At 51.6% G+C, this 20,609-nt stretch overlaps 9 protein-coding genes across 9 annotated transcripts; 5 read left to right on the top strand and 4 right to left on the bottom strand.

Moving 5' to 3' along the window:
• Positions 1-201: 201 nt before the first annotated feature.
• Positions 202-1,128, bottom strand: ASPBRDRAFT_197375 (HNH endonuclease; the record flags this gene model as incomplete). Its single annotated transcript, XM_067621089.1, has 2 exons — positions 202-756; positions 901-1,128. The coding sequence occupies 2 exons, from the start codon at positions 1,126-1,128 to the stop codon at positions 202-204; spliced, it is 783 nt and encodes a 260-aa protein (XP_067477931.1).
• Positions 1,129-1,314: 186 nt separating this feature from the next.
• On the top strand, positions 1,315-2,099 carry ASPBRDRAFT_31566 (haloacid dehalogenase, type II; the record flags this gene model as incomplete). The annotated part of the gene is made up of 2 exons (XM_067622912.1): positions 1,315-1,483; positions 1,543-2,099. 2 exons carry the CDS (start codon positions 1,315-1,317, stop codon positions 2,097-2,099), a joined length of 726 nt encoding a protein of 241 aa, XP_067477930.1.
• A 375-nt stretch (positions 2,100-2,474) lies between these two features.
• ASPBRDRAFT_631127 (EI24 domain-containing protein) lies at positions 2,475-3,662 on the top strand. Its single transcript, XM_067628408.1, has 3 exons — positions 2,475-2,618; positions 2,690-3,267; positions 3,356-3,662. The coding sequence occupies exons 1-3, from the start codon at positions 2,565-2,567 to the stop codon at positions 3,555-3,557; spliced, it is 834 nt and encodes a 277-aa protein (XP_067477929.1). The 5' UTR covers positions 2,475-2,564; the 3' UTR covers positions 3,558-3,662.
• Positions 3,663-5,400: 1,738 nt separating this feature from the next.
• ASPBRDRAFT_56451 (uncharacterized protein) lies at positions 5,401-7,497 on the top strand (the record flags this gene model as incomplete). Its single annotated transcript, XM_067627568.1, has 3 exons — positions 5,401-5,466; positions 5,538-7,118; positions 7,171-7,497. 3 exons carry the CDS (start codon positions 5,401-5,403, stop codon positions 7,495-7,497), a joined length of 1,974 nt encoding a protein of 657 aa, XP_067477928.1.
• Positions 7,498-8,105: 608 nt separating this feature from the next.
• Positions 8,106-9,305, bottom strand: ASPBRDRAFT_44916 (uncharacterized protein; the record flags this gene model as incomplete). The annotated part of the gene is made up of 1 exon (XM_067625292.1): positions 8,106-9,305. A coding segment is annotated over exon 1 (1,138 nt), but the record flags the coding sequence as incomplete, so codon positions are not given.
• Positions 9,306-10,860: 1,555 nt separating this feature from the next.
• ASPBRDRAFT_129199 (neutral/alkaline ceramidase) lies at positions 10,861-13,222 on the bottom strand (the record flags this gene model as incomplete). Its single annotated transcript, XM_067618119.1, has 2 exons — positions 10,861-12,946; positions 13,002-13,222. The coding sequence occupies 2 exons, from the start codon at positions 13,220-13,222 to the stop codon at positions 10,861-10,863; spliced, it is 2,307 nt and encodes a 768-aa protein (XP_067477926.1).
• An 845-nt stretch (positions 13,223-14,067) lies between these two features.
• ASPBRDRAFT_109239 (pre-mRNA-splicing factor SPF27 family protein) lies at positions 14,068-14,768 on the top strand (the record flags this gene model as incomplete). Its single annotated transcript, XM_067616586.1, has 2 exons — positions 14,068-14,104; positions 14,161-14,768. Coding segments are annotated over 2 exons (645 nt in total), but the record flags the coding sequence as incomplete, so codon positions are not given.
• Positions 14,769-16,026: 1,258 nt separating this feature from the next.
• Positions 16,027-18,639, top strand: ASPBRDRAFT_197368 (GMC family oxidoreductase; the record flags this gene model as incomplete). Its single annotated transcript, XM_067621088.1, has 10 exons — positions 16,027-16,169; positions 16,224-16,377; positions 16,437-16,690; positions 16,748-16,791; positions 16,849-17,464; positions 17,518-17,578; positions 17,649-17,934; positions 18,001-18,129; positions 18,220-18,404; positions 18,508-18,639. The coding sequence occupies 10 exons, from the start codon at positions 16,027-16,029 to the stop codon at positions 18,637-18,639; spliced, it is 2,004 nt and encodes a 667-aa protein (XP_067477924.1).
• Positions 18,640-18,863: 224 nt separating this feature from the next.
• On the bottom strand, positions 18,864-20,480 carry ASPBRDRAFT_128699 (putative 3-beta hydroxysteroid dehydrogenase/isomerase family protein; the record flags this gene model as incomplete). Its single annotated transcript, XM_067618081.1, has 3 exons — positions 18,864-19,446; positions 19,516-20,158; positions 20,255-20,480. The coding sequence occupies 3 exons, from the start codon at positions 20,478-20,480 to the stop codon at positions 18,864-18,866; spliced, it is 1,452 nt and encodes a 483-aa protein (XP_067477923.1).
• Between the last annotated feature and the right edge of the window lie 129 nt (positions 20,481-20,609).

Here is a 20,609-nt window from a genome sequence, read left to right as displayed (position 1 = left end):
ATGCCCCAAAAGCGTGTGGCGGAGCAACCCATTTTGTACGATATGATTTCTGGGGTTATTTGATATACAAACCAACATGCATCATCATCATCATCACCCGGATAGAGATGAGTCTACAAATCAAAGTTCTATACCCATCTACAATTCTCACCCTTCAGACCCTTCCCATGGTATCCAAAACTACATGTAATACAACCTGTTCTACCTAGCCTTCCACCTCACCCTCCCCACCCATTTCGCCCAATCCCTCACATCCTCCCTCTCGCAAATCCTCTCGACAGTAAACCACTCCCTCGCCAACTCCTCATTACTCGCCATCCGATGCACAAAACTATGACACGCACGACACAACCACGCCACACTATTCAACCTCCACTCCTCATGCCACCCCTTCTTCACCACCTTCGCATGCACACTCCTCGGAATCAAATGATGATACGACAACGGAATCCAGTCCCGCTCGCAGATTTCGCACGCATCAGCGCGCGTATTCGCCCACACCGGCGGTGGCTTCGTCACCGACGCAACGTACTCGCCTAGTATCGGGGCTAGAAAATAGGGAATGTCGGATGCTGATTCAATGAGCGCGTAGGCGGTTAGTGTATCTGTGATGGAGGCCGGTAGTGTGTGGGAAGTTCTTTCGGCGAGGTGTTGCGGAGAGTATTCCTTGCTGGTTGTGAAGTCGGTGTTGGGTTCGTAGGTGAGGGTTTGGAGGCTTGGTGGTTGTAGTGAAGGGAAGGTTTCTGTAGCTATGAACTGTTGGTGTTTTTGGGGAGAGAGTGAGGGAGAAGGAGAGGGGGGGGAATACCCCGCTCTCTCTCGCTCGCTCGCTCTCTCTCGGTGTTGTTGTTAGTTATTGATTGTTGTTGTAGTCATTGGGTTCAGGTGTACTCTACGCACGTCGATAAATTCCGCAAGGTCTTCTGGATCTGTTTTGGTAAATTCATTCTGTTGCGGCTTTTCTGGCTCTGGTTCTGCTGCTGCTGCTCGACTGCTGGACTTCTGGCGCGGAGTGGTGCGCGGACGTCGCGCTTTCTTGGTTCGAGGCGTTGGAGAGAATTTCGCGACTACTGCGCTCGATACGCAGTCGCGAAAGATTTGGTAGTTTTCGCTGTCTGGTGCTGTCATTGTGGGTTCATTTGGGAAGGTTGTTGGGTTGTTTTCGTGGTGGTGAGGCGGTTGGGGTTGATCAGGCCTTGACATCATCGTCTGTCGGCGGCTTTAGTTTACTCTTGAGTTTGGGGTGCCGTGTTTCTTATCTTCTACGACCACATCTGTTCGGATTTCGGCTGCGCTGGAACGCTCAATTACATTATGGGGGATATTGTTTTTGCGTTCGACATCTACGGCACACTGCTTTCTTTCGAGACTGTCACTCACGAGCTGAAGCGGTTCTTAGACAATGACAAGATCCGGGCCCGGACCGTGGCACAGACATGGAGACGCTACCAGCTTGAGTATACCTTCAGGTTGAACAGCATGGGTAGGTTCGAATCTCGCCCGGGCTGCTATTATGCTGGCTAATACTAATCCATGCTCCAGGGCGCTATCTTACCTTCCTGGAAGTCACCAGGAATGCCCTTCTGCATGCCCTGGATGATATAGGTACCCCGCTGGGAGACAAGGAGATCGAGCATCTTATGGCGACCTACAATAGGCTAACACCCTTCTCCGACGTCGAGGACGCTTTGAACCAACTTGCAGCCCTTCCACAAGTCACCTCTGTCATCTTTTCGAATGGCACCCGGGGCATGATATCCAATTGTGTGGAGAGCTCAACGGTTCTATCGCAGCACAGAACACTCTTCAGAGATGTTGTCAGCGTTGACGAAGTAAAGCAGTACAAGCCTGCTCCGGCAGTCTACAACTATCTTGCAAAGTGCGTCGGTAGGAACCAGTCAGAGATGAAGGATATCTGGCTAGTCAGTGGCAATCCATTTGACATTGCGGGCGCTCGCAATGTGGGCATGAATGCCATTTGGGTAGACCGGGCTGAGGCAAGCTGGATCGACAAAGCGCTGCCTGATACCAAGCCGACAGCGATTGTTCACCATTTGGGAGAGATTGTAGATGTGATCAAGCAACAGCTGTCACTATAGCCTCCTACTTGCTAGCAGTTTTATTTGCTCTTTTACATAGGTTGAGAAATAGGCAAGATGCCGAATTTTTCAAAAGCGATGTACCACTGTAAATATTTCCAAACGCTCCATGCTAGAAGGAGAATTCGGGGTAAGTCAGCGAGTTACTCTAACCTCCTATTTCCCCTCCAAGGTTCCACGGTGGAAGGAGCTCAGAGTGAATAAGGAGGTGTTCAGTTTATGTATGGAAGAAAAGAAAAGGAAAGGTTGAAGCGGGCGAAAATTTCAGCTTTATAACTGTGCTTCACCGCCCGCTTATCGATAAGGTCTTGGCGGGCATGACGATGTTGAAGCCGTGCTCGGGTGTGTTTGTGCCTGGTCCGCATCGTTCTCCATCTCACACTTGCGCTCGTTCTCTTCTGCAATCCATACCTCTTTCCTATCACCTTTCTTCTGGCGCTACCATCTCCTTTCGTTTATTTGAACATGCCACACAGACATATTGACGCTAGTAAAGCAGCGTGGTTATATCCCCTGCGGGTATGTTTGGCCATGTTGCTGCCTGTTCACTTTTGTGATGGTGAAACTAATCGTTTGGTGTGTGTCTACAGGGCATCTATTATTTTGCGTCGCACCGTTACCTTTGGCCTCTTTTCAAGACTCGCCTGATTCCCATCGTCCTCCTTTCCGCATTCATCTACGTCCTACTCTTCTTGTTTGCATACCTACCTCAAGTGGCCTTTTTGTCCATCTTCCAGGGTGTGGGAGCGTGGATCAATGGCGCGTTCCTGGTTCTAGGAGAAGGAGCTGCCATTGTTGCTGCGCTGTTTGAAGCCTTCTTTGTTGATGAGACCTTAGTGGATATCTTCGACTCGGTGCTCGTGAGTGAGGGCCATGGCGAACTCGTCACCATGTCTAGGGTGTTGTACCCCCAGGGCGATGATGTCGTCAAACGGCTCGGCAAGCCCACGAAGAGCGCCGTTTATGCACCGTTTTCGCTGCGACAAATTGTGGAATTCATTGTGCTTCTACCGCTGAACTTTATTCCGGTGGCCGGAACGCCCATGTTCCTCGTGCTGACCGGCTACCGGGCGGGCCCCTTCCACCACTGGCGATACTTTCAGCTCTTGGATCTTTCGAAACAGCAGCGCAAAGACAGGATCCGTCGTAGACAACTGCAATATACCACGTGGGTTCCATCCTTCTTTCCCCTGTCCACATCAACCCCTTTGACCTTTGAAGATCTACCGAGGTTCATGCTAACGCTCAACCACGAGGGAACCCAGATTTGGGACGGTGGCCCTGATACTTCAGTTGATCCCCATTTTGTCCATGTTTTTTCTGATGTCAACCGCGGTTGGATCTGCTCTTTGGGCAGTGGATCTTGAGGACAAGCGCGATCTTTTGGGTAGGAGGCCCGGGCGAGATCCCGAGGGTCTCTACCGCGACGATTACAATGATGATGATGCTATGATTTAGGTTGTGGTTTTTTCTTACTTTCCCTTTTTCTTTTCATGATGCTTCTTTAGCCTCTTCCTTCTCGCTTTTTTAGCGTCATCTATCTTCTTCACTTCTTTACCGCCCTTGTGTCTTTCAAGGGATATCTAATTTTGCCGGGACCATTCTTGTGATATCAACGTACAGAATACCGATTTTAATATGGTCACACCGATGACCGGGTTTTCCGATTATCTCTCGGCGTCCTGAATCATACAGAGGTAGACTGGTAGTCGATCGTCCCAACAGTGCCCTGGCTGGTCCCTGCGACAAGGATACAGATAGAATGCCGACTCCACCTGCGGGCTTTTTTCTAGGGAGCCTTTCGCTGGTTGAGTATAACTACGGAGGAGACCAGATGTAATTAGTAGATATTTGGGGGGGGTATCTACTCCGTAGTTAAGATTAGTGTGCGGCGGAGGCCGACCGATTGGGAAATAACCCCTGATGGGGCAAGACTAGCAGCGCTGTTAGGCAAACTTTCCGGCGCCCGACAGTGCTCCGATCCTATCATCCTCTGATCCGACGGTAGTTAAAAAAGAGTCCCGGACTTGTTTCCCGCTCGGCTTCCCAAATTGTGAGTAATTCAGGCACCGAGTCTCTGGCGGCACTTGCGACGATGGGAGTCTCATTGGCTTCCTGCCGTCGTCATGGTCTGGAGCCCGGCATAATGCTTGCTTATTATTCCTATTACTACTAACTAACTAACTAACTAACCAACCTCCTTCAGTGCGACCCATTCTAATTTCTAGTCTAGTTGCCTCGGCCCTTGAGCCTCACAGTTTCCATCCTAAGTTCCTATTTGTAAGCGGGCACTACTCCGGAGTATCCATGACGCGCAGCCACGTGACCCCTCCCCGCCTGATTGTGAGTCTCGGCACTCGTGTTCGCTTTCTCTCTGGCTCTCTGATCGACGCTGCATTTCAAATCATCATTCAGACAGGGTCCAAAGCTATCAAAAGGATAACGAAGAAGATAATCATCAACTCTGCACAAGCGACAAGAAAAAGGAAGGAGCAAAATAAGCAAAAGAAAAAAGAAAAGAAAGATCACGCAGGCACATTCCGAAAGCTCCATAAACGGTCATCACCGGTGAAGTGCAAGGCTCCGATTCCACCCGTCATTGGAGCCCCCTCTCTCGATCGACGGCGGAGTTGGCCAAACTTAAGGTACCAGACTAGACATCAGCCAAACCTACAAAAAGTCCTTAGTATCGACTAACTACTAAGCGTCTAAGACAGCGTCCAGACCTCCACCGGGCGGGGATAGTGACCGGTGGTCAATATTGCATTAGGTCACTCCGGGGTCGCTTCTTTGGGTTCTCCGCTCCAGTTGCTCATAATCTTCAAAACTCAAAAAGTTGAAACGGCCCTGCGAACCTGCGAATTTAGTCTAGACTAAAACACTCCTTTTCTTAATAACATTCAAGCCTCGTTCGGGCGATCGTCCTTCCAATTTCCCCCACAACCACTGGACCGTTCATCCTATTGTACTGCTGCCTCCACGCCCACAGACTAAAACCTGACTCAACTCTACTTCACCCCCCTGGTGCCCCCCCGAGGTGCTGCTGTTCGCTAGTGCCCGGAACTATCGGCTTACCTTAACTACGACTAATTGACTAGTTATTCCTGCTGCATCTTCTCCAGGTTTCCCTCGTTATCATCCCGCTTTCCGTCTGCGACCCGCACTCGACAGCACTGCTGTATCCGGCTACTGTGGTGTAGTATGCGCGGACATCTTGGTCCTGGTCCGCGACACCCACCAGTGTTCTAGATTTCTAAATGCGACTGATAAAAAGCATGGGAACATCCGCTGTATCCCTTGTATGCTCATGGACCAACGAACCAGACTGCGCAAGGCTTGTGACGCCTGTAGTATTCGAAAAGTGAAGGTATACTACATGCAGCTGTCACGGTTTCAAAACCATACAAAAAAAATGCAGTGTTGGCTAACTCTGCTCAGTGCGACACCAGCGGACCACCCTGTCGGTCGTGCGCAAGCTTGGACATCCCTTGCACTTATGAACGACCGAGTCGACGTCGCGGTCCCCCTAACCGCCATGCAGAAGCATTCAAAAAGCAGAAATTAGCAGAGTCCCCTGCGGGCTCCCCAAGTCCGTCAGACCATGCCACCCCGGGTCCGCCCGGGTCGGTGGGGAGCACCACCATCCCCTCGTCAACCCCTGCGTCCCTGTCGCTGGAATCCATTTGTTCTATGCCTACTCTGCGGCTATTGGTAGACGATTTCTTCACCTACATCCATCCGTTAGTCCCTGTACCCCATGAGCCCACGTTTCGCGCCGCTTTGGAGCGGCGAGATGATCTCTCCAACACTACCTTTCTGGCTCTCACGGCCACTATGATTGGGACGTTGGTGGCCTCCTTCCCACGGAGACCGAAGCAGCATCTGAAGACGGAGGCGGAAAAGGCAGCATTTCCGCACTCGATGGCATTGGTCAGGCGGTGCCACGATGTTGCGGTCCAAGCTAGAGGCCACGGCTATCTCGATCGAAGCGCGACCGTGTATGATGCCGCAACTAGCTATTTTCTTGGGCTTTGCTCCGGATACGTTTGGCACATGCGCCGGTGTCGCACATATTTTGCGGAATGTCTGACTATGCTACATGTGTACGACCTTTGTCGTCCCTCGAATCGCCTCTCGTCAATGACTCCAACGACTCCTAATTCTTCCTCATCGCGTTATTCGCAAGATCCCTTCGGCGGCGCGACCGCCGACCTCCACGTCGACATTATCGAGCAGGAGCTCGGACGACGCTTATTCTACACTACTCTCGTCGGCTATCGGACGCTACAGCAGCTTGGCTCTGGCGACGTGACTGTCCATGTGCCTCCTGAGACTCCAACGGCGCGCTACCCTCCCTTGCCCCTCGAAGTGGATGATGAGTATATCTTCTCAACCCATGTTGATCCACAACCACCCAATCGGATTTCTCTCATGGTGGGCTTCAACGCCAACGTCCGCGTGCTGAGCTCGTACAATACTCTCTCCGCCTGGGAGACTGCATTTGGAAGCGGCCAGGTCTTTGACTGGGAACGTCAACGCTCTCTGATGTGGGAATGTCTGCAAAAGGCTAAATCTGGCTTATCTAATGTTCCACGGGAATTGGCTATTCAGCTATCCCAAGATCCCGATATGGGCAATGGCCATGGCTCCTTCGAATCTACACCTTCGATAGAAGATTCGCGGACACGCAAGCGCCATATGCAACTTCAGATTCAGAAGGCGAACATCTATGCAAGCCAGTTGGGCACCCGATCATACTTGGTTGAAAAATATTGGACCTTGTACGGGGCGTGGAAAATGCAGCGGAAACAGTCCGACCAGCACATTCCTGTTAGCCCTCGAACTACGATCAAGGTTGAAGGCGAGCAGCCGCAGAGTGAAGACACATCTGATGCGGATGCCCAATCTGATTATATTGGGAGGATGATGGCGGAAGAGCGTCGGGTGGTGATCCGGGACCTATTCATCTTGTTGCAATCGGTCAACGAGATCAGTATGGAACCTAATGGCGGCAGCTTTGTATGCCCACTGGGTCCAATCATTGATGAATCCAACGCTGACCTCTTCTTAGACCGCTAAAGTCCGCCAAATCGCATCCACATTACTTAACTTTCCGCATCACAACATGATCACGCCCCCAATGACCGGGCCTCACCCTCTAACCTCTGCGGAAGCCGAGGCATACCTTCGCGCATTCATCGATACTCTTGTCCGCCTAGAAGGGTTCAAATCCGTATCTAGCCAGGGAACAAGCGGTTCCAGTCCCGAGGTGCACCGACAATCAATCAGCTATTTGAGCGATCACGACCGCGACGAAGAGGAGCTGCGCCAATGGGCCAGTCTGAAAGAATACCAGGCCAAGTTTGCCGAAGCAGGGGGCATGTTATCCGAATTGTGAATGAACACGAAAGCATTTCCGAAGCTAACTTTTTCCATTTCTTTGCATCCTTTTAGATGGAGTTTTTAGGATGGGGTATTGTTGATTGACTTGTTTCGAGCGGTGCACTTGGTTGTCAATGAAGTTTACTCGATTAGCGAGGAGGGGTGGGGGTTGGCGACGGAGTTTCTGTGTGTACTATTGGGAGGGGGAGTATGATTGAACGGCCTTGGTGTCTAGTAGTTACATATGTGTGTATTTTTATAGAGGGTGGGTTGACTGTTTGTCTTTTTTTTGGGATGATACCTGTATCTAGCTCACCTTTGATGGATGGGTTGCATGATATGATTATGATCTGTTGCAGATTGACTCAATGAGATGGCTGACAACGAAGTCACATTAGTCTTTTCCTTACCCAGTATGTGTATCGAAGTAGCTAATTGACACTATCTGTACTATCGTCCATACACTACGAAAACATCGCTCACACAATGTATCCAATAAACAGAGTAATTACTGCCATTGATACCAATCAACTAAAGAAAACGAAGTAACATGTATGCATTATTACTATTCCCATCAACCACTAACTAATACTACTAGTTATGTATAATATACTAATTATGTAGTCACACTCTCCGTCTCAGTAACCCTCTCCGTCACCGTCTCCGTCTTCGTCACCGTCACCTTCTCCTTCTCAGTCACGGTAACAGTGACAGTGATAGGACCTGTGGGTGTCACAGGCACAATTCTTAGAAGGTCACCACCTGATTCACTGGATAGGGAGGAAGATGTAGAGGGGTATGATGTTATAACCGCTGTTTCTGTGTTTGCTGCTGCTGCTGCCGGCGGTGTGGATGTAGATATTTCGTCTTCGGTAGATGTAGATGTAGATGGAGTTGGAGTTGGAGTTGGAATTGGAGTCTGTTCCTGGTCTATAGATGTTGTTGTAGATACCCTCGCCTCTTCGGATTGTGATGTGGAGGAGGAGGTAGGGACAGATTCTGAGGTTGGCTCGTCAACGACGGTTACAATGGCGGTGGCAGTGGTGGTTGAGTCCCAGGTTGGTTCCGGGGTCGGTGGATCTGTTATGGCTACGTAGATGGTCTGGATTGTTGTGGATGTTGCGTGGAGGGTCGTTGGGTTGTCCGTTGTGGATGTAGTTGGGGTTGTGAGGGATGATGTGGATGCGGTGGCGGTGGTGTTGGGTATGTAGGAGGAGGTTCCGAGGAGAGTTGTTGATCCTTCGGGGGTGACTAGGACGATAACAGGTGTTGGTGCTGAGGTTGTAGTGGCGTCCTCTGCTTCTGATGCGGGGGTGGTGGTGGTGGTGGTTGTGTCCACTGGTTCTGCTGACTGGGTGGTCGTGGTCGTCGTGGGTACAGTTACGCCGATGAATGGTTTGGCTGTGTGTGGGGTTGCTGTGGTGGTTTGATCGCTGTTGGTGGGTGCGATGGTGGATTGTGTTGAGTGTTCTGTGCTGGACGCGGATGTGGTGGCATCGGTTGTAGTAGTCATGCTCTCGCTGGACTGTGAGGAGATCGATTCGGACAATGAGGAAGAGCTGGTTTCGGCCCCTGGGAGAGACAAGATGACTCCTATTGTGAAGCTGGCGGACGTTGTAGTCTCAGAGGTGTGGGATGATGAAGGTACTGTAGCGGTATCTGGCGCAGCGCTTGATTGCGGGGATACGACCGTCGAGGAGTGCAGAAGTCGACTAGGTGATGTGATTGTCCCTTGGTATGAAGGAGACGCTTGTGTCGACATCTCCGCTGCTGCGGCTGATGAGTGTGATACTATGACCGCAGAAGATGACGCCCTGTGTGTGATGTGAGAAGAAGTTGCTGTCAAAGGTGCATTGGACGACGAGGCTTCCATTGGACCTCCTGGTATGATGGCTGAGGGAGCTACTACATGGGAGCTCTCTGCAAAGGTATTAGAAAGTGTTGTAGTATGCACAGCCTGGAACGAAGGACTCTTTGTAGGGGAGCTTTGTAAAGCACTCGAAGGAGGTGAGAGCGACGCTGAAGATGGCTCGTCTAGTGGTGTAGGTGAAGGGGTTATAGTTGTAGTTGTAGTCGTTGAGATCTGCCGCGACAAGGTATCCACGGTACTGTCTGACGAGGTGCTTGGGGAAAACGAGTGGGTAGCTGTAGAGGAAGACTCAGACAGAGAGGTAGTCGAGTCGACATGAGTAGAAGGAACTGTCGAAGATTCTTGAATAAACGCAGCTGAGCTGGATGGCACCGGCTCGAAGGTGGTGCTAGAGCTAGATGCAGCCTGAGGCAAGGTGGAGGGTGTAACCGGAACTACAGTCAATGCGTTGATCTCATCGTCGTCATTATCATTGACCGAAGGACTGGCAACGTGCACATAAGGTGTAGTGAGCGAAGGAAATGGGGAGAGCGACTCCAGGTCTCTCTTGGAGGCAAAAGGAGCAATCGGACCAGCCGCACAGCAAAAGACCAGGAAGAAGGTCACTAGAACCACTGATACAAGAAACATCTTTTTCAACTGCTGAAAGGATTATGCAGTGGAGATGCTAGTAGTATTATGTAGTATGCAATATGTAGTATGCAAAAGAGACGTGTTTAAGATGGTTAAACGAGCAGTCAAAGAGAGGATGCAAAGACAAGTAGCTGGTCACGCTGCACTAACACAAATCGGAAAGTTCAGAAGCGACAGAAACTCATCTTTGACTAGAATTAAATCAGAGACAACGAAAAGAGTGAACGAGGGGCAATGTAAAGAAGGACAATCGAGACGTGGATGAAGCAGAGAGATTAAGTGTCACGCAAGAGAAAGACCGTCGTTAAGAAAGCCAAGCGATGAAAGCAAGCAACACTCGCCATCTCTTTATTTAGCTGATTCCACGGCCTGGACCGCCCTCAAGTGCAGCTTGACATGAAACAATCCGACAGTCCAGCTTGCTGTTGTGGAACTCCACGCTGGGATCGGTTGGCTGGCGAGAGTCGAGTTGGCGCGCGACAAAGAAGTGCCGGCCAGGATGTTGCAGCACCCGCCCCGGTTGGACAACATTTCCCATTGATTGGCAACCATGACAAGTCTTGCAGAATAGTGGACCAGAGCAATCTGCCTACCAAGCTCTTGAATGGACTCTCGCCCTGTCGGAGCATACGCCTCACAAGCTAAGCCACCATCCGTGGGCCAGCCAGACATGGCCAGATCCGTTGAGATGCAGGCAAGTACTTACAGCGAGATCAAGAGAGATCCAATTGTGATCAGCCGGTATTATCAACATCCGTATAGTCCTATGCTATTGCTAGGTAATTCCTACTTCCACATACATCCTAATTCCGCCTCATGAGCCTCGCTCCTGCCGCTTGGTCCAGCCTCCACCATCGGAATAGTATAGGCCAGCCTTCAGCTGACTGCAACCGTAAACGCTTCGCTAATCCCCTCGAAGGATGATATCTTGCCTCGCACGCTCCTTGAGTCGCCGTAATAGTGGAACCGATACGTTCCACTCTGGACGGGATTGGGATTCCCCGTGTCGTAATACTCGTCCTCTACCTGCCATTGAAGAGTGACCTCGCTATACCCCAGAATCGTACTTGTCCTCTCCCAGTTATACAGGAGGTTCCAGTCGCTGTCAGTACGCACAACATCCCATGACCCGGTAGCTGAGTTATACCTCTCCACGGCCGCAAACGTCGATTCCTGTCGTAGGTTATTCCGAGGGTTCGCTCCCACGAACGTGACATTGATCATGTCTCCAGGTCTGTAAGTGACATTTGCCGGCGCCGATACAACATCCCCAAATGCTTTGGCGATCGGCGATCCATCATATATAACCGAGGGGATGAAACTCAGTGAGCTGTTGGTATTGACGGGAGGTGTCTTCCCGGAGGACAGCGACGGCAAACTGCCCGTCTGAGCCGATTCTCCCAGATACGGCAGATACGTAAGGGTCAGGTTGATGTATGCTGCAAGTGTGTTTGGCCCGTACAGAGTCGAGGCCCCCTCGTAGCGCTGCACTCCGTATTCCTCCTCCGTGGCTACGTAATGAGCATAGCTATTGGATGGCGCACCGAGGACGACCAAAGGCTCTGCCACTCCAAGGACCTCTTTTGCAGAGCTACCAATCGCTTCTTTCCAGCGTCGCCCAGACATGGTAGTGGCTTCACTTGTCGAGATGACAATAAATAGTTGACCCACTCTCAGTACCTGAATGTCCACAATATTAGGTGTCCAGGCATACGGCTGTGTGATTGGTCCCACATCGAGAAGGACCTCCTTTGGCGCCTGACACGCCAGCTGCTCTTTTGACGGCTGATGCAAGAAAGCGCGAGCCACATACCACAAAGGATTGGAATCAGCTGGCCCCGTGCCATTCTGGGTAAAGTCAAATAACCCTGGCCCGTCCGTGGTTCCTGCTGCAAACGAGAATCCCAATGCAGCAGGACATGTCTTTAGAGTACTACCATTGAACGGTGATTGAAAAGTGTAGTTGGACAGGTCCTGGTAAGTGTGAAATGAGCGGACATTGGTGCTTGAGAGAATCCGAACAGGGTTGGAATCCAAGTTGCCGTATAGTTCTTTCGCAGCCGCGTATTGTCGGCGTCCAATCTCGAAGCAGCTCTTTGCGCCGTTATCCTTCTCGCGGAAATAAGGTCCACGGCCGTGGCAGTCCTCCGTCTTGCCGCCACATGTGCTATCCGCGTATCGGCATTCTTGTCCAGAGCCATCCTCACACCAGGCTCCAAGGACATTCGGGCTGGTATCGCCGACATTTGACTGAGAAAAGCCTGCGACAAAGTCATCTGAGAACTTCTGGTCTCCCTTGGCACTCCGCTCAAAGAGCCAAGCAGCCACACCTTTGTTATCCCCAGTGATTAGGGTATTGTTATTGTACATAGATGTGCCATGCACGGGGAAGAAAGTCAATACAGCAGTAGTCTTGTTGTCAGACTCCCGATCAAACCTCAACAGGGTCAGCGTCTTGTCCACATTTGCCAAGTACCGAGCTTTCTCTTCGGCGGGATTGGCGTCATAAGCGTAGGGGCTCCTGTTGATATTGGCATCTTCTAAGTCTATAGACCCAAAGCTGAGACGTCCGGGCGCTAAACCTTCATGGGCTCGCTGGATTGAGAGGAGAACACCGTCGACAATCGCCTGGTAACTCTGTTTATCGAATCCTTTGGTGGGAATTTGGGGAAGAAGATAATTCATCCAGGCACCTGGACCTGAATGAGAGTGCGTCCCAGTAAGGGCGACGTTCTGTTCGGTATATCGGGCATACTCGCTTCCGAGGCTAGCAAGGCCCTCAAGTACACCATGTCGCACAGCAGTATCCCCAGTCAGAGCATCCAGGATAAGATAAATAAAGGTGTCGTCTGGATTGTTAGTATTGGCGACAATGAAAGCCCGAGAATAGATTCTCTGCCGAAGACCAGTGCCAATTTGGTCCAAGCTAGCATAACCATTCAGCCCTAACTCAACAACAGGCCTAGCAGCGAATGTATCAGCATCATATGCAGCGTTTCCAGGTCAGGATTATTTACCCCGTTATATCCGCCTTTCCTGCACCTAGCAAGAAGATATCATCGCTATTTGCCACGGATGCAGCGGCTCTGTGCGCCCACTTAGGCTGTGCAATAACACTGAGTGGCTGATTCTGGTGTCGAAACAGTGAAAACAGCTGCAGCAACACAAGAGCCGTTGCCACGCTGCTGGCCAGAGCCACACCCAGCCTGAAGTTAGCCATTCCACCGAGAAAAGGCATAAGCTCTAGGAGCGTTGCAGCACCAGAGAGCGTTCAGCCTGTCCACGGGGATGCGCACTTCTTATTGCAAGCAGGGACCAACCGAGGCAGGAGCTATCACAAGGCATGCCCGGCTAATTTGAAGCGACGGCTCCGGGGATGACACTGCAGGGTCTCTGCAACCTTGCGGGGAGGATGCGGAAGAGGCGCGATTGGTGAAAAGGCTATTGGAATGTAGGAGAAAGGGTCTGGTCCGTTCCCGTCGTCACCCGTGGCTAAGCTTGATCAGGAATGCCCTCTTCAGCCCTCACGTCGACTAGCTGCAAGAATATAAGTTTGGCTTCTGCACTGAAGAAGGATGACATGCGGTTGGTTGGTTGAGTCATCATCATTGCAACTCTGTCAAGGTCATACGCGGGGAACTGGCCAGTCAGGGACCAGCTCTGCCCTGTCACAAGGGACCCTGTAGATTGCATGAACCTCGTCTGATAGAGAAGCCTAGGCTAAGCCTTCAGTCGAGTGGGGAAGAGGCCCGTCTTGCCTAAAGTTCCGGAAAAGAAATGATCGTGTGGAGAATGAAGAGGATGAATGAGGAAAGGAGATGTCTTGTTGCGCAGCTCGGCGAAACCATCTATACTTGGGTTGCCCGAAACGGTAAAGCTCAAACACCCCGGAGATCATCCCCGGCAGAAATTGCTGAGTCATTCAGCAGTATTCACCGCCCTCCCGTGCTCGGCGCAAAAGCTGAGACGCCCATGGCGAGCTACTGCTGGCATTGCTTGATCCTATACAAGATATCACTTCGCATTGACCCCTGCCGCTTTTAGCTCCTCGTTGTCTACTTTCATACACAGGATCAAGTCAACATGCCTCTCATCAACGAATCCCATGATTCACTTCCTTGTAAGCTGCCTTACCTCCGCTGTGAATTCCCCCTCTAACGCGTTGAACTTCATTAGACATCGAACCAGGGCCTTCCGCCCAAGCACGAGCAGCTGCAGAGAAGCTGATTGCCGCGGAAGTTTCTTCGGATGCTCAAACCACTATTCATCCGTTGATTCCTGCTTTCCCTGAGCCCAAGTTCTCTCCCCTCATCCAGCAGGAGGTAGACCGCAAGGCTGCCGGATTGCCTTTGACTGGCGGAATTGATCTCTCCCGCTATGAAGCGCCTGAGGCGCCTGCTAAAGCCGCTGACGGGACCCCCGACCTTGAGGAATGGCGCCGGACACTGCAGAAGGCTTACACGGCCAGCTCCCATTTAACAATGCGGCACGAGAATCTGACACTGCTAGAAGAGAATGGAAAGAACGCTTGGTTGATTGGCAACTCACAGCTGGAAGACATACTACGGGGGCTTGAGAAGGAATTGGCTGAGATGAAGGAGGCTGCCGAGGCAGTGAATAAAGAGAGAAAGCTCGCCCAGGAAGCCAACAAGGGAGAAATTGTGGGGCTGGAGGAGACATGGAAGCGTGGTGTTGGAGCAATTCTCGAGGTGGAGTTGGCTGCAGAGGGCCTGCGCATGCAGATCTTGGAGCAGAGGCGTCAACTGGCGCAGCAGCATGCGCAGCAGTAACGGGATTTCTCCGTCAATCCACGTTTTCTAGGACGGGGACTCGCTCGGCCAGAGTGTATGGAGTCACACTGTTGGCCGGGTGAAAGGAGGGCATTGCTTGGTAGAGAAGCCGCTTTGGTCATCTGCGGATTACCCAGCTTCTTGGGGCCGTAGAGTGCAGCTTCTGCGGTTGTTATTGGGTCTGACCCAAAGTCGGACACGACAAAGACGAAGCTGCATTCGTCCCATATAAGACAGTGGTTTAAGATTAACTGGGATCATCATTGGCGTGAGTACCAAGAATTGGTGGCGATGCCTGCAGGCGGGGAAAGCTCAGCATTTGCCATTCCCCGCACCACGGCAAGATCGAGGCCTTTGGCACGGCGTCACCACTGCCTCAGCTCTGTTGCCAACAATAGCGACTCCGCTTAAGACAAGCAATTATTGACTGGGAATGAGCGTGATAAGGATCAATTTTTCCGTCCGTGGCTATCCGGTCAATCCGCCTCGATGATTGGTGATGCGTTGGGCCTGGCGCCGGATTCGTCTCTCTATCCCAGTCCGCCGCGAGGACAACCATTGGAGGATGGCCTGAAGCTCCCCAGCTGACCCGTACAAGGTACGCTTGGTCTGTCGCTGAACTTCACGTTGTGAACATGTCGCTTGCTGGCGAGGCCATTTCATGCTTGAAAGGTCTTCTGCTTGGCGTCCTCGCTGTCAATTTGCCGTCGCAAATTCAATCCAGTCGTCCATTACCGACAGGAGCCAAGCTGCTCCATTAAGGCAGGCCCGCGTATGTCAATCTTGTACATAGATTAATCCACCTTTTATATCGATATATCTCAGACAACTCACTGCATGCACCATGCACGACCCCCTCTCGCCGTGCGGGGAATCTGCGGAAAACATATTGTACTTTTGTACTCTTCGATACCAAAGCATGGAGGTTGTATACCGCGTACCATAACCTCTTCGCGGTTCTCTTTGTTCCTGTATGGCTTGGACGGTCCAATGCTCGTTCACATCCTTGCCAGGACTCGTATGCGAGAGGGGTTCTACATAGTGGTGCGGGGATATACTTCTTCGTCCATACAACTGCCTGTCAGGATGAGGAGGTGCTACATTATGGACTTGCAGGGTCGACAGCATATAAACTGACATCTGGAAGGCCAATACTTCGTTGATTCCCATCTTTTCCCTCTTTTCCCTGTAAACCACAACGCTTTTTCACTCACAATTCCTGCTATCCACGCGTAGTCAATCATAACCCATTATGACCATCCCAGATGAAGTGGACATCATTGTCTGCGGTGGTGGAAGCACCGGCTGCGTAATCGCCGGTCGACTTGCCAACCTGGATCATAATCTCCAGGTTCTTCTGATCGAAGCTGGCGAAGACAACCTGAACAACCCATGGTAGGTTGCACATTGTCACTATACTCCCCAGAGTTGCCCCTAACCATACCCTAGGGTCTACCGCCCCGGTATCTACCCCCGGAACATGAAGCTTGACTCGAAGACAGCTTCCTTTTACTACTCCCGGCCCTCGGAATGGCTTGATGGCCGTCGAGCTGTTGTGCCATGTGCCCATATCCTCGGAGGAGGCAGCTCCATCAACTTCATGGTAAGCTATGCTTGCTCGCCTCACATCTAGCAGTGAGACATCACCTGACAGTGATACAGATGTACACTCGAGCCTCTGCCTCCGACTATGACGACTTCCAAGCCAAGGGCTGGACCACGGACGAGTTGCTCCCCTTGATGAAGAAGCACGAGACATACCAGCGGGCCTGCAACAACCGGGACATTCATGGCTTCGATGGACCCATCAAGGTCTCCTTCGGGAACTACACGTATCCCATCATGCAGGACTTTTTGCGTGCTGCAGAGTCGCAGGACATTCCGGTCACGGATGACCTTCAGGACCTGAAGACTGGGTAAGTTACTAGTGCCAATGCATTGTGTACTTGGCATCCTGCTGACGATACGTGCAGCCACGGAGCCGAACACTGGTTGAAATGGATCAACCGCGACACAGGTTTGTCAACATGATCATCACATCATATAGATAAGAGGACTAACCATTCTCCTCCAGGCCGCCGCAGCGACTCCGCTCACGCCTACGTCCACAGCACCCGGGCCAAGTACTCCAACCTGCACCTAAAGTGCAACACCAAAGTAGACAAGGTAATCATTGAGAACGGCCGTGCCGTGGGCGTCGCCACCGTTCCCACCAAGCCCCTCGCAGGCCGCGATCCCGCGCGGATGATCTTCAGAGCCCGCAAGCAGATTATCGTCAGCGGCGGCACCCTCAGCTCCCCTCTCATCCTCCAGAGATCGGGTGTCGGTGACCCCGAGAAGCTCCGTCGTGCCGGCGTGCAGCCTCTCGTGAACCTCCCCGGCGTGGGACGGAACTTCCAAGACCACTACCTGACTTTCTCTGTCTTCCGGGCGAAGCCAGATGTCGAGTCCTTCGATGACTTCGTCCGCGGAGACCCCGAAGTGCAGAAAAAGGTCTACGAGGAATGGAATCTCAAGGGTACGGGACCTCTAGCGACGAACGGCATCGAAGCCGGCGTGAAGATCCGGCCGGATGCGAAGGAACTAGAGGAGATGAAGAGCTGGCCCACGAATGACTTTTACAAGGGATGGGAGAGCTACTTTAAGAACAAGCCGGATAAGCCGGTGATGCATTACTCTGTTATTGCTGGGTAGGTATCAAGCCCGTTAATGCTCTTAGTCCTAGACAACTAACAACTGATAGCTGGTTCGGCGACCACATGCTCATGCCCCCGGGCAAGTTCTTCACCATGTTCCACTTCCTCGTGAGTATTTCCCCATCATTGCTCTCTCTATAATACCACCCATACTCAACCATCCTCGCTCTAACAATAGGAATACCCCTTCTCCCGCGGCTCCACGCACATCCAATCCGCCGACCCCTACGAAACCCCCGACTTCGACGCCGGCTTCATGAACGACAAGCGCGACATGGCCCCCATGGTCTGGGGATACATCAAGTCGCGCGAGACAGCCCGACGAATGGGCGCCTACGCAGGCGAAGTGACCGGCATGCACCCGCACTTTTCATACGACTCGCCCGCACGAGCATTCGATCTGGACCTGGAGACGACGAAGGCGTATGCGGGGCCGAACCACATTTCTGCTGGGATTCAACATGGTACGTCCATGCCTCCTCTCCCTCTGTATCCAACTTGCTTAACTGACCTGTGTCTGTGAAATAAAGGCTCCTGGTCCCAACCCCTCGAACCAGGCATCTCGCCCGCTTCACCGACAATGCTCAACTCCAATAAGCAGGAGACAAGGGAGCCGATCAAATATAGTAAGAAGGACATTGAACATATCGAGAAATGGGGTGCGTATCTCCCCTTCACACACACACACACATTCATCCATCTCCTCACTTCATCAGACCAACCGACTAACAAATGATCAAAAAATATAGTCCAACGCCACGTCGAAACAACCTGGCACTCCCTCGGAACATGCAGCATGGCGCCCCGCGAAGGAAACAATCTCACCCCGCATGGCGGAGTCGTTGATGAACGGCTCAATGTGCACGGTGTGCAGGGACTGAAGGTGGCGGATTTGTCGATTTGTCCGGATAATGTGGGGTGTAATACTTATAGTGTATGTTTTCCTTCCCCCCTTTTCTGTGTTTTTCCCTCTTCCTTTGTTTTGATGATGGTCATTTGGTATGAGTGGATCAATGCTAATGTGGGTGTGGGTGTAGACGGCTCTGCTTATCGGAGAGAAATGTGCCGTCTTGACGGCCGAGGATCTGGGATATTCTGGTAAGGCGCTGGATATGAAGGTTCCGGAGTATCATGCGCCTGGGGAGGTGACGTTCCTGTCGAGGTTGTAGAAGGACTGTTACTTGTTTGGGTGGTGGATTGGTGTCTAGTAGCTACAGTTACTCTGTCTTCTGGCTGGACTGATTAGTATGAATTCTACGTATAGTTAGGAGAATGAATCATAGTAGTAGTAATACTCAACAGTAAGAAATTAAATTGATACTATTCATTCTTCTCAATAATAATACAATTTGTTGAAAGCACAAACATCAAGTCAATAAGATGAATGAAGGAACTACAACTTCTCAGGAACCACCAGATTCACATCCACGCCCTCCTCACTCACATTGACAACCCCCTTCGCCGCTATCTCCTCAACCTTCTTCTGATCCACCTCGCGGTTCCAAACCTCCAGGTGCTTGCACATACCGTACATCGTCGTGATCGGAGGGGCGTACCCCAGCCCACCTTGTTCGGGCGATTTGCGCGCGCGCGAATCATCCGCAATATAATGCACATTGGTAATGGCGAAGAGCGCAGGCTGCATCTTGGAGATATCCCCAGTGATCCTAGGGAGCCACGGGAAGTAAACAAGCTGCAGGAAGGAGTACCATTCAATGAGATAGGACAGGATGAGGAACGGGACGGGAGGTACGCGAGGGAAGTGGGCAGGTGTCTTGGACAGGGTGTGCAGGAGAAGATAGACGTCGCCGTAGGTTGGGGCAGGGTTGGGGTCTGTGACTAGGAAGGATTGTCCGCCGATATTGGGGAGTGTGGAGGGGCTGTTGGTATGTTCGATGAGGCGCTGCTCGTAGAGTAGGTGGGCGATGGAGACGTTCTCGGCGTTGACGAAGTTCTGCATGGTGTCGACGAGCCAGCTGATAGGATTGGTGTTAGTCTTTGATCTATCTGCAGAAAAAAAGGGTAATAAGTAAGGAATGTCTTACGCCGGGGAACCGCCGGATTTCAAATATGCTGCGGTTAGTGAACCTTCTGTGTCGCCGATCCCGTAGATGCCATTCGCCGGCCGAATGCAGCCTGTGCGGAAGTTTCCTTCAAGATCATCGGCGGCACGGACGATCTTCTCGGCCTGGGATTTAGAGACGGCATAGTTGCTGAAGGAGTCGTAGTGTTCTTCGGGAATTAGGGTCGAGTCATCGACTACCTGAACATGACCTTTGGGGGCCTTGTTCCAGGGTGCGATCCAGAAGGATTGACTACGAATACAGATAGACCCTGAGGATGTCGAGATAAAGCAGCTTGCACCAGCATTCTTTGCGGCAGTCAACACGTTCACTGTGCCGCCCACGTTGACGCTAGTGCAACGGGGAAGGAAAGTCTTGAGACGCTCTCCGGGTCTGATCACCGCGGCATTGTGAAAGACGGTCAGGGGCCGGTCAGCAACAGATTCAGGCCAGCGTTGTGCAAAGGCAGTAGCCACGGCTTTCTCGTCAGTGATGTTCGTCTTGACAAAAGCGACACCCTGGTCGAGGATCTCGCGACGAGGCGCTGCAAGGTCCAAAATGCGGATAGCCGACGGATCTTCCCCGCGAGCGAGCAGGTGGTTTACCATCCAACTTCCCACAAATCCTAAGCTCTGTTAGCTTTTGACTCTATACTTGGAGTCGTGCAAGGCAGCTTCTTTGAGACATGTCATGAGAAAGCTTAATTAAAGCTATAACGCACCTGACCCGCCAACCACGATATAGCGCCGGTTTTGCTTCGGGGGAAGACTCTTTTGCACATCGACTGGGTTTCGAATAGCATCCTCGTATGCTTTTCTGATATCATCGACGGTCCAACGATGAGGAGACAGCCGGGTTACTTCCTCCGGGGTGCCTGTCATACCACGATTAACGTGGCAGAGATAGAGGACGGCTAGACCAGAGGCAATGGCGATCTCTGGAAACATGTCTGGAAATGCAGCTCTAGGCTGATGCGTGTAGTCAAAGGGGCGCGCGATACAACAACTGGATAAAGGACAGTCAGATCTTGTTTGTAGAAGTGAAGTTAGCAATCTCACTCTAGATCAATCCCTCTT

Source organism: Aspergillus brasiliensis, assembly GCF_001889945.1.
Source record: "Aspergillus brasiliensis CBS 101740 unplaced genomic scaffold ASPBRscaffold_8, whole genome shotgun sequence".
Lineage (NCBI taxonomy): Eukaryota > Fungi > Ascomycota > Eurotiomycetes > Eurotiales > Aspergillaceae > Aspergillus > Aspergillus brasiliensis.
The sequence above is the reverse complement of the archived record's forward strand: the minus strand, read 5'-3'. Positions and strand labels throughout refer to the sequence as shown.